The following is a 12,653-nucleotide window of genomic DNA, read 5'->3' as shown; positions in this document are numbered from 1 at the left end:
ACAGTTCAGTTCAGTTTGTTATTAATTATTACTCAAAATCAATGCACCACAAGATAGCAATACAATGAAACCGCCCGACCAATGTCCCCAGTCCTCAGTCGTCATTGCCCCTCCCCTGAGTTCAGTATCAGTTTATCTACATGTCGCTAGATGTCAGAGATGAGCCGATTTGGAATTTCTATGTCCTAATCCAATCCAAATCCGAAGCTTCAAATCCAAATCCAGAACTTTTGTATATTCAAGTCCATATCCAATCCTAATCCGATTCCAACTTGAAATTCAGAGGAGGAATTGAAAATTTCTCCTTCACAACCAACAATTCTCTTGATTTAAGATAACTTGGCATAGAGCTGCACCTCTCATGCTCATTGACACCGAGTGTACCATAGTGTAAGGTACCATAAGTACATTAATAATTGACCTGAATAAAGTTTGTCGCTATTCGCCACACGACATATCAATCTAGAATTTACCAGAAAAATCGGTAAATCCAATCCAAATCCTATTCCGTTCAGAAAAAAATGTCTAATCCTAATCCAATCCAAATCCGACAAAATTTCACAAATCCTGTTTTTTCAAATCCTAATCCTAATCCATGCTCATCTCTGCTAGATGTCTCGACAAATCACCTATCTACTTCTACATATCGCTAGATGTCTCGTCAAATCACCTATCTACTTCTACATGTCGCTAGATGTCTCGACAAATCACCTATCTACTTCTACATGTCCTATCTACACGTCCTATCATGTCCTATCTAGATGTCCTATCATCATTTCAAAACACCGCAAAACTGCGATACAATGAAGAGATAGCAAGGTGTCGAAACGACTTGGAGTAGTCTTTGAGATCAGACACCCACATTGTCCTCGGCGAAGTAGAGAAGAGGGGTTTCAAGTATTTTATTCATCCATGTAGCCTATCGTGGGAAAAGAAACATGAAATTGAAAATAAATACATTCGCGACTTAGGTCACCTGGAATATAAATGAATATAAACGGATCAATACTAGGGTTAGTTCGGATAGCAATAATTTTCACTATCCGGATAACGGATATATCCGTATATTTGGAATTTAGCTAACCGGTTAACCGGATAGTGAATCCTAAGTGAGATAATCGATTTCACGAGGTCTGCGTGAAAAATGGATCGCACATAAAGGACACTCGAAAAACATGGTCAGGACTTAACTCTCTCCTACATCGAAAAAAAGGCCATAAGTCTGTTTCGGAAATTGTGAATTCGGATACCGGAAACAAACTTTCAGACCCGGCGGCCATCGCGAATCACTTCAATGAATATTTTTGTAACGTAGGCCCAAATATTGCTTCTTCTATTACAAAACCTGTGTCGGCCAGGTCAGAAGTGAGATCGATATCCCAGTCAATTTTGCTTGAACCTACGACCAAATAAGAAGTAGAAGTAGCCATCCACAAACTGAAATCGCACAAGGCCGACGGCTATGACCAAATCCCATCATGGTTTTTAAAAATGATAAGCCTGCATATCGGTCAATATATGGCCCATTTTTTCCACTTCATGATAGAAAATGGAGTCTACCCAAGCTATCTAAAAAAAGCCAGAGTAGTTCCTGTACACAAAGCTGGGGATAGAACTAATGTCACCAACTACCGTCCGATATCTGTTCTCCCATGCATCGGGATAGTATTCGAAAAGTTGCTCCTCTCCCGCCTGTCCTCATTCCTCGCCAAAATGTCTGTCATTTCCCCTCAACAATTTGGCTTCCGAAACAAACACCAAACCGCTCATGCCCTCCTAACAGTGGCCGAACAGTACTATGATATCTCAGAGAAGCGAAATGTGGGATGTAGCATTTTTCTCGACCTAAAAAAAGCGTTTGACTGCGTAGATCATAAAATTCTCATCTCGAAATTGGCGCGTTACGGACTTCGGGGCCCACAACTTGAGCCCATGAAAAGTTACCTCACTGGACGCCAACAAATGGTTGCGATCTCAGACACCTTGTCCTCTCCTCACCCGGTGACCTGTGGTGTGCCCCAGGGCTCAGTACTTGGACCGGTCCTTTTCACCTTATATGTCAACGACATTTTTGAAACCTCCTCATTGAACACCACACTGTTCGCTGATGATACTCACCTCCTCTCTTCCGCATCTTCGACGGCAGAGCTGGATGCCCTGACTGGTGACCAAATGCCCAAAGTCCATGAGTGGACGGCCGAGAACCACCTTTGCATAAACGCCTCGAAATCGCAATTGCTGACAGTAAATTCAAAAAATAACCTAACCGTTAATATCGCTGGTCAGCCCGTTTCCAACACAGATAATGCCAAATATCTCGGAGTTTTACTGGACTCGAACATGTCCTGGAAGAGTCATATTCAGTCCCTAGAAACTAAATTATCACCGAAGTGCGGCCTGTTCTACAGCCTTGGGCGCTTCATGCCAGCATGGGTTCTTCTGATACTCTTTAAATCCTTAATCCAATCGAAGTTACATTATGGCATCCTCTGTTGGGGGGCTGCCAGTAAAACTGCACTCAAGCCATTGCAGAAACTACAGCATAAAGTACTCCGAATCATAGCTAGGGCCCCAAAGGGTCCTGGCTGCCCATCCAATAAGTCGCTGCTGAAGAGATTCGGCGTCCTAAACATAGAAGATATGCGGAAACTAGAAATCGCCAAGTTTATGTATCAGTTTCACTGCGGTCGTTTCCCCGAATATTTCAATGACTTCTTTACCTCTGAATCAAAAGCGCACAAGTACAACACACACGCGTCCACGTCGTCCAAATATCATATGATCGACCGAAAGGATCATCGCTCCATCAAATATGCCGAACCTGATGTGTGGAACAGTATCCCGCCGGCCATCCGACAGTCGACGAGCATGTCCACTTTCAAGCCGAAATACAAGCAATTACTACTAAATAAATACAGTCCATCCTCAAGATTACCGGACCACGACTGACCTATCGATCTCGCTTCCCATGACATGCCGCCCTATTTCTTGTCGCATTCTTTTTCTATACTATCTTCTTTACTTTCATTCAGTGTGCATGCCTCCTCTTTACATCGCCTAGGCCAAGGTGGGTGTCAGATTCCATAGACTACTCCTTGTCGCTTCGACATCTTCCTGTCTTTTCATTGTATCGCATTTTTGTGGTGTATTGAACTGATAAAATTGCTAATAAACCAATGATGATGATGATGAAAATCATTACACAGTGTAATTGCAGCTCCCTCCTTATAAAGCACACCGCATAAATAGTGGCATCCTGTAGCCTGGACCTGAGTTTTGTAGCGAAGAGTCCACACGTATTAAATGCTCTTTCTGCTTCCAAAAAATGGGCTGAATTATAGTAAGCAAGGCTGAATATAGTAAGCAGCGCTTCCTTTTTGTCCATTCTTCTGTTTAGGTTTCCAGTACTGGATGGACGAGTAGCTGATACCAGTGTTGGGATGACTCGAGTCATGACTTGACTCGAGTCAGACTCGAGTCACTTTTTCGTATGACTTGACTTGACTCGAGTCACTTTGCTAAAACGACTTGACTTGACTTGACTTGACTCGGCGTATCAGAAATGTGGTTTGACTCGTGACTCGGAGCAAAATTCACGAGTCAATTTCAAGTCATCAAGTAATCGGTGTCGATAAAAATCACTGTATCTAGCACAGTGGTTGGGAACCTATGGCTCGCGAGCCATATATGGCTCTTTTGGGTATAAGATATGGCTCTTTGCCAAATATTTATTTTTACACTGAATTGATCAATATTGCAGCGACTTTTAGTAAATTTTCATCACGGCCAAAATAATTATTCTCGTGGCAGTATTACTATTAACATGTCTTTGAGAAGTAAAGACAATGCCTTCTTCCGGTTCAGGGGCTCGGACCCCCTCTCTTCAAAATAATCAAATTTAAGTTACTGTCCCATCGGCGGCCAATATCACTCGCGAATTCTTTGCGCCAGTATTGTTTGTGTTATGTTGGAGCCGAATCTCGGCTCCTGTTAATTGAAAGGCTATTGATTAGTTCTCTGATTGCGCCGTTTATTTAGTTGCCTTATACAACGACTACTCGTGCTGTTAGGATGTCTTTTCAGTACTAAACGTTTATCGTGTGTCGACATCGTTTCGTCGTGCAACAGAGAGTAGGCTACAGGCTCTGTATCCTGGCGTGATGGAAGCGACGGGCTCGAACCCACGCCATCGAAATGACTGGTGACTACCTCCTGGCGATGTATCCGAATCGAAATCTTGAATTGTGCGATACGTTGAATCAAAGAACATAGCACACATGGCGACGCTCATTTCAAAATGCTATTTTCAAATTCACATTGTCTTCCTGATCTACGGCGCGAACTGAACTGTTGTGGATGTGACATTAACAATTACAAACTCGAATTACAAACAAAGCCATAGCTATCCATGTTCCACGTTCTCCACGTTCTGTGTAGTATCGGCGATAAAATATATGCGTGTAGCGCAACGATATGTTACCGCCGAATACTTTGAGAATTGAGAAGTCGATGAGTATTTAGATTTTCGGATCAGTGTGACAGTCACATTAACATCAGATCAGTTATAATAAATTCTAAGCTACTTACGATGAATTGCGTTATCATTGGTGAGGCTTGGCCCATCTGCGCCTTACCTCTCTTTTCCAGCTTTATTTTCGAACAATAAATATCAGTTTTTACAGAAAAAATGTGGCGCACACGAGGAATCCCATGTAGGGAGTTCGAATTAGTGCTACCATGACGTCACAAATTTTCAATTGTGACGTAACAGTTGATTGGAATGTATGGCTCTTTCGGAGTTGGGATGGAAAAATAGGGCCAATATGGCTCTTCGGACAAAAAAGGTTCCCGACCACTGATCTAGCATATGTTCGGATTGTTCGCGCAAGGCTGGTGTAACCAGCAGTGAGAGCGACCAATCATTCAATGATCGTGCGTTTTACTGAGCCTCCATTGTTCTCTCACAAATACATTATTCGCAAACGAAGTGATCGAAGCTTACAGCCTACGTTGTCGTAAATTATAGTATAGTAAAGTAATCTAATAGCAAAAGGACTATTTATGTTCTGTGTTCTTAACTTAACCAAACCTCTTGTTTTATTGAAATTGAATTCGAAAATAGTTTGTATAGTCCTCAACCATTGACACAGGCTCGAATTGTATCATATCAATTTGCAAAAGGGTGACTTGATCCCAACACTGGCTGATACCGGAATTGAGGCCGACATGATAGCTCGCTCTAATTCCTCCATGAGAAATTCACATGATCAGGCCCGTAGCCAGCCGAAAAATAAGGGGAGTGTTTTAAATAAAACGAGGTGGTCTCGATTTTTTTCGAATTTAGTATCAGCGGAAATCAATTACGCTTGCACGCACGAACATGTTTCCGGAATGCGAACATTCGATGTCATTCAGTTTCGCAATGTCACTCATTAATCACAATCGCTGATCATAATAATCTCAGCGGCATATTGTCTCCAAACCACCAAGAGATAGGAGCCAACACATGCCAGGCCCGAGACTATGGTTTGGTTACGCCAGCGATGATATCGTTCGTACCATGCCTATTGCAGATGCGATTGTGCAGGCCAGCGATAATATCGTGAGCACCAAGCCAATGCAGATGCGATTATGTAGGCCAGTGATGATATAATGTCCACAGAGCCTATTGCAGATGTGATTCTGCCAGCGGAACTATAGGCTTGTTGAAGACTCGAAAAACCAGGCCAGCAACGATAGCCGAGTTCGCGGCAATCAATGACCTAATGTGGCGATCTTCTCAGCGGGAGATTCCGTCGCGTTACACAGTGCATTGACGTATCCCGCTAATTGGCGACACGCTTGCCTTAACTGTTCGACTATAGCAGAAAGGCTGCCGTGTGCAACTCTGGTCGAGGCCCTACACGTCGAGATTCCTCGCCGCCTCGCTGCAAATCAAGCACAAAGCAGCGAGAAGAACTGCCACGCCGTCCTAAAGAAGAAGATCGGGAGCGGAATAACATCAATACCGCTTCAAAAGGACGGCCGAAGATCGACGGCGAATCGTTTGGACATAACATCAGTATCAACAGAGAGCCGTCGATCTGCAAAGGCGAGGAAAACCCGGGTGTTAACGCGCATTCGTAAGGTAAATTCGTTTTTTACCGTTCGCGTTAACATACGTGTAGGGCGTAGCAGTAGCGCTGCTGACGCGGGGGTAATTAACTCCGGCGTGGGTATACAATTACGTCTGGCCTGTATCCTAACGCGTTCGCTATTCCTTACTGAACCCTTGGTTAACCTTTGTATTGTCTCTTTAATTGTACGTTACTATTCGTTTATTTTGTCGTTTATTTTGTCGCCTTTCCTATCCCCTCTAATAGCGAACGCTGGTGCAGGCCGCTTAGTCTTTGCTTCCAGTTATTGTCCCAATTCTCATTTCGTTACGTTTAATTGTATACTTGACTCGATCTTAGTTATATTTATATTCTGTGTAATAGGTCGCGACTCGGTCACCTTTAGGCCAAGTATCCGCATTATTTCTCGATGGCTAGCGGTAAAACTAGTCCTCTCGTTGTTCCTTACTACGGTTCAGGAACGAGCGTTGTTGTCGCATGTCCGAAACCAAATTGTGGTTTGTCGTTCTCGGTATCTGTTAAATTAACGGATCATTTGGCTTTTTCGCACCGCCGTGACAGGTTTCATATGCAGTGCATGAAATGTCGTGTATTTTTTTCTGATTCGGATCACAATATGACCTGTCACTATAAGCGGTGCAAGGGCACGCGACAACATAGCTGGTATGCCTGTCCGCCTTGTGGAAAGTGCTTTAACCTAGTTTCGAAGGCGAAGGAGCATTTTAAGTCCTGTCACCCCGAGTTTGCCATCCCCTTGGACTCGGGCTTTTAAGCAAACTGGTATCCCCTTGGAAATATTATTGACTGTACCTGTTAAATATAACGGCAAGGATATTTGGTATCCTTGCCCAGTTACCGGTTGCGATAAGCAGGGCTCCCCGTACAAATTGTTGGCTTCACTTCAGAAGCACATTTGTAGCAAGCACGACATCACGAAAAACTCTATAAATTATGATGTCGTGTGCGGCAGATGTGACCAATGGACAATTCTTACGCAGCCAGATATGATCGCTGCCAAGAACCATTGGTCCGCCTGCCGCCTACGGGGAGCTGTGTTCGCATCCGGTAACTCATCCCCAGCCACGTCCACGACTGTTTCGCGAGTCGACGCGATCTCCCCTATTTCTTCGCGTTCTTTAGTCCCCTTTGCCGTTGACGCAGCGGAAAGCTCTTGTACTTCCTTTCCCGGTACTATACCGGACCCTGCCTTATCCGTGGCCAATCTTTCATTCTCGTCGGATACCACCTCCTTGGTAACCGTGTCATCTAGGCCTTGGTCACGGATTTCGAATAAATCTCGACGCTCTGTCAATTCTTGTAAAAAATCAAAAAATAAAATAAAGTCCATGAGATTCTATCCCTCTTCTCGTAGTGATAGCTCCACGTCTTCTAATACATCCTTTGGGCCGCGCGACTCGCCAACAGTCGTGACGTCACCAAATTCCTCTGCGCCCCGAACCCCTTCCCCAATTCTTATTAGCCGATTCCCGGTCCGTAGGCCAGTCACTGGGGCCTTACCTGCCGCCCGTGCCTGGCTTCGGACTGCCGGGGATAGTAGACAGTCCCTAGGCCGTCGTACCACACCCCCACAAATTGTGGTTTCCCCCCCAAGGGATTTTACTCCCTCCCCACCCCAAACGTTAGTGAAGAGCCGTTTGGCCCCTGTCTCTTCACCGAATCCCATTCCATCGCTTTCGGAATTGTTTAAAGCACCTTTGCCTGGCAGCCCGAGCTCTACTCAAGAGCTCCTTGCCGGGTTGGACCGGGGAAGTCCCTTCCCCACCACACGCGATGATCTGAAACAGATATCGTCGGCGGGATCGAGTCCGAACACCGTAGACTCGCCTCCCGTCGGTCGGAGCGTGTCTCCCTCGCGCCCACTTGCGGACGAGACACGTTCTGTGACGGCTGGAACGGCGGTCGAACGCTCCGAAGTTACCGGAGCTGTCGATGGCTGTGAAAGCCCGACGAGATTGTCTCCTTCGGTAAATGCACGCGACCAAATAGATGTCGACGTGCCTTCCCCCGAACCGAGCGCACCTCGTGCACAAGTCGATCTGCGCGAGTTACGCTCGGAGCTTGCGGACTTGGTGTCAGAATGTCCTCGTAACACCGAGGCTTTCGGGCACCTTGAACGTGAGCTGGAGCTCTGGACTGTCCTTGCCTCTGATTGCAGCCGCCCTCCCGGCCGTAAACGCCCTAGGAACCGATACTCGCGCGAAGCACAACGCCGTGCGAAGGTCAATCAATTGAATGGCCAGCGCGAGTGTCGACCTGGGGCAGCCCAACATCTTCGGTCCGCTTTCTGGCGCAATCAGAAGGAAACGGTCAGACAGATCATCGAGGATGATTCTGGCAGTGAACGGTGCGAAATTCCTGCCGACATAATCGAGCGGAAATTTCGTGCTGACGCCGCCGCTGACGTCACTGATAATATTGCTGCTTTTCCTCGCTGGATGTCTCAGCACAGTTACCAGGGCAACCTGGCTTCTGCTGTTGACGACGAGTCGATTACTCCATCAGAGGTAGCAGGAGTGCTGGCGACCCTAAACACCAGTAGTTCGCCAGGCTCCGATGGTCTCACCTATGGATTTTGGAAACGCTTAGACCCCAAGGGAGAAATCCTCTCTGAGCTTTTCGAAGTCTGTAGGCGTTGTCGACGTATTCCACTTGTATGGCGCTCGTCGCGGGTAATCCTGATTCCAAAGGACCGCGACGGCGACATGCAAGACGTCGGCAACTGGAGACCCATCGCGCTATCCAGGACGCTGTACAAGATCTACGCGTCCGTAATCGCTCGCCGTCTTCAGAGCTGGGCATCCGATGGAGATGTTATCTCCATGGAACAAAAGGGGTTTGTTCCGCGAGAGGGGGTCTTCGAGCACGTGTTCATGCTTGAGTCCTTGCTTGCGGATGCCAAGTCGTCAAGGCAAGATATTTATCTTGCCTGGCTTGACATCCGCAAGGCATTCGGTACCGTTCGGCATGGATCCGTGATCGAGGTCCTGAAGCACTTTAACGCCCCGTAGTATCTGGTGGAGGTGATGACCGATATCTACGCGTCTAACGTGTTTGCAGTCGCGACCAGCTCTGGTCCGACAGACCCCATTCCAGCGGGGAAGGGTGTCCGTCAAGGATGCCCTTTATCGGCCATCACCTTCAACCTGGTCATGCAGGTTCTCCTGCGTGGCATTGCTGGGCTTCAAAGCAGCGGTTATCGGTTTTCTGCGGCGGATGGCGTCACTGTCAGAGTTCAGGGTTACGCAGATGACACCTGTCTGTGTGCTTCGTCTCGCGTCCAGCTTCAAGCACAATTAGATCTGTGCGATGAATTTTCTCGGTGGTCTGGTATGAAGTTCAAGCCCACCAAGTGTCGTGTTCTTGCCTTGGGGTTCAAGGGAAGCCGATCGATCGTGGACTCGGCCCCGTTCTGCCTTGATGGTGGCGAGGTCCGGGTCCTCGATCGTGACTCTTTCTGGCGATACCTGGGCAAGAACATGGGTTACCAGGCAACCGAGAAAGGTGAGAAGGCCCTTAAAACTTTCGAGGCCTATTGTGACAGACTTTTTCTGTCACATCTCACCTCATTTCAGAAGCTGCTCGCACTGAAGAGGTTCGTTATTCCAAGAATCCTTTTTCAGTTGAGAATCCGCAGGTTCTACCGAAGCGATCTGCGTCGCCTGGATGCGCGTGTCCGCACGTTGGTGAAGGCGGAATTCCGCCTCCCTAACAGAGCGTGTCAGCCCTTTTTCCATGCTGGGCTGACGACTGGCGGTCTGGGGATTCCCAACCTCTGCTGCGAAGCAGATGTGTTGAGGCTTTCCCAGGCCGTCAAAATGGTCAATTCCACTGACCCCTCTGTGCGGGCGGTTGCGCGTGGAAGGTTGGCGCTGGTCGTCCGGAGGACTTGCCGAGTCCCAGAGGCGTCGGAGACCCTGACAGTCGAGTTCTTGAACTGCGTGAGTCTAACAGGGCACGATTCCAGGGCGTACGGAGACGCCTACGGGCTTTGGACCGAGGTCCGACCCGTTGCTAGGCGTCTCGGTGCTCGCTGGTTCGTGACCGAAGACGGGCTCTACCAGTTGGCTCTAGGCGCCGACTGCTGTCAGGATTTGGGTCGTCTTACCTAATTCCTTCACCTGAAGGTGAACCAACGTTGGAAGACACGGTGGATGGAGCTTCCCGACCAGGGCAAAACTGTGGAGTGCCACAGCCGGTACGGTAGCTCCAATCGCTTCCTCCGGTCTTCCAACGTCCTGACGGCAGTCGAGCGTAGCTGGATGCTTAAAGCTCGACTGAATCTTCTGCCACTCCGGTCGATCCGGGGTCGGTTTAGAAAACGTGTGGAGCCAAGTGTGGTCTGCTGCAAGTGCGGACAGCATACTGAGACCCTGCCCCACGTACTGAACCACTGCCTGCCAGTGATGGATAGCATCACGAACAGGCACAATTCGGTACTTGGGGTGCTCCTGGACTGTATACCAAGCTCCTCTTCTTTTTCCAGATTCGATGTGGACCGCGTTTGCGAGGAGCACGCCTCATTGGCCAACCGGCGGCTGAGACCCGACCTCATCTTAGCGGATCGTTGCCGGGTCTTGGTCATCGATGTGGTGTGCATCTTCGAGAATGGAGTAGCCAGTATGGACGCTGCCGTTGCACTGAAACACTCGAAGTACAAGGACCTCTGTGAGTCTCTCCGCGTTGCCACGGCCAAGGTGGTGGAGATGCATACGTTCGCGGTCGGGTCCCTGGGGAGTTACCACCCCGGGAACCTGACCACCTTACGTGCGATGGGTGTTTCGGTCTTCGAGTCCAGACTGGTCTCCGAGCGAGCCGTGGTCGCTTCTCAGCGCGGCTCTCATCGTGTCTGGAAGGCTTGGTGTAGTGTACGGGACCACGAGAGGACTTGACCCCCCCCCCTTCACGTGTTCTTTATTTGTTTTATGTTTTGTGTACCGGTTATTAGCTCAACCCGCTAGCCATCACGGGGTTCGACTGCAGGCAACTGGACACTGGATTGTTTCACGGAACTCCTCCCCAAATTAACATAAATGGACCCCTGCTAGTTTTAGTTTTTTGAAGTTGTTTTTCCGAGCGGTTCTAAATGCTAAGGGGAGGAGTTCCCCCACTCACGACCAATAATTTTTATTTTGAATTCCACCACCACAACTATTATGATAATGCCTGCAGTCGGACCTCGCCAGTTCGCCCCTGTATTTTTTGTGTTGTATGTCGGCCTCCACCACATATATTGTGCGTTTTTGGTGGAGGCCTTTGTCTGTGTTAGTGTCCCTTGTCCCCGGGCGAACTGGCCATGTCTTCTCTGCCCATGTTATATTAATATCGCATTTTTTGCATGTGACTTTCGCTATTTATTTTTCGCAAAATAAAATTTATTTCCCCGTCACCGTAAATGGCGGGTATTGTTCTATGTATATGTAACGCATATGTATAAGGTGACCGAAGTCGCGACTATATTTATTTCATGTTGCATTTTCATTTACGTTGAAATTTGCAGAAATCCGGTGGGAAAAATGACGGACACCCAAGAGGCGGCACTCATAAAAATCATCACGATGTATAAGCAAGCCACCTGGATGGCAAGAACCAAAACGGAAGTACGAAAGAAGGAAGCTCGGACACAAATGGATAGAAAAATCGATACAACAGAGACTGAGAGCAAGAACAAGACTCCAGGGACAAGACCGCCTCGAGCAAATCCTAGACAACATCAGGAAGATAATGTAATCCCGAATAACGGAACCCGAAAAAGAACCAGATACCCACTCTCGAACCCTCATCCCGCTCGTACATAACCTATGGTAGGACATGTATGCCGGAATGTAGCGGACACCGAAAATGTTGAAATTTGCAGAAATAAAATATTACAAACAAAAAAAAAGTTATGCGTCCGGCTTCTCGAGCGGTAGGTCGTGGGTTCGATCCCCGGCCGGGTCATACCAAAGACTCGAAAAATGGTATCCGCAGCTATCCTGCTAGGCGCTCAGCAATCACGGATAGCATGGAGGAGAAAAAACGGGGGCGCAGACTAGATGACCTCGTGGGGCCGTATCGCAACTCCGTCGCCAAAGCATCTCGATGGTGCAGGCGAGAAAGAATATCATATCTCTCTCTCTCTATTACCGATACTATTTAATCCGGTTAACCGGCAGATTTATATCCGGATATCGGATAATGAAAAAACCCTCAGTTAACCGTTATGCGGATAATCCAACCCTAATCAATACCCGCCATTTACGGTGGCGGGAGCAAGATTGAATTAAGCGATAAATATATAGGCGAAAATCACACACATGAAATGCGATATTAATTATAGAACAGGGACAAGGATGGACGGGACCAGTTCGCCGGAAGAACATGAAAATTAGACAAAAGACCCCCACCAAAAACAACACGGTACATGGTGGTGGGGGCCGACAAATAACAAAAAACAAGGGGCGAACTGGTGAGGTCCGACTGCAGGCATTACAAAGTAGCCATTGTAGTGTTAAGTCTAACACATGAGGGGTGGGGGAC

At 47.6% G+C, this 12,653-nt stretch overlaps 1 protein-coding gene across 1 annotated transcript; it reads left to right on the top strand.

Moving 5' to 3' along the window:
• Window positions 1-10,288: 10,288 nt before the first annotated feature.
• On the top strand, window positions 10,289-11,026 carry LOC145446738 (uncharacterized). Its single transcript, XM_080325093.1, has one exon. It carries the CDS (start codon window positions 10,289-10,291, stop codon window positions 11,024-11,026), a length of 738 nt encoding a protein of 245 aa, XP_080181219.1.
• The last annotated feature ends 1,627 nt before the right edge of the window (window positions 11,027-12,653 follow it).

The sequence above is a fragment of the Botryllus schlosseri genome, chromosome 9, assembly GCF_051294905.1.
Source record: "Botryllus schlosseri isolate E-star chromosome 9, Bs_hap1, whole genome shotgun sequence".
In the NCBI taxonomy this organism is placed as follows: domain Eukaryota; kingdom Metazoa; phylum Chordata; class Ascidiacea; order Stolidobranchia; family Styelidae; genus Botryllus; species Botryllus schlosseri.
The sequence above is the reverse complement of the archived record's forward strand: the minus strand, read 5'-3'. Positions and strand labels throughout refer to the sequence as shown.

Excerpts from the sequence above, each read along its gene's own strand:
- LOC145446738 (XM_080325093.1), top strand. The coding sequence starts at position 10,289 with ATGGAGCTTCCCGACCAGGGCAAAACTGTGGAGTGCCACAGCCGGTAC.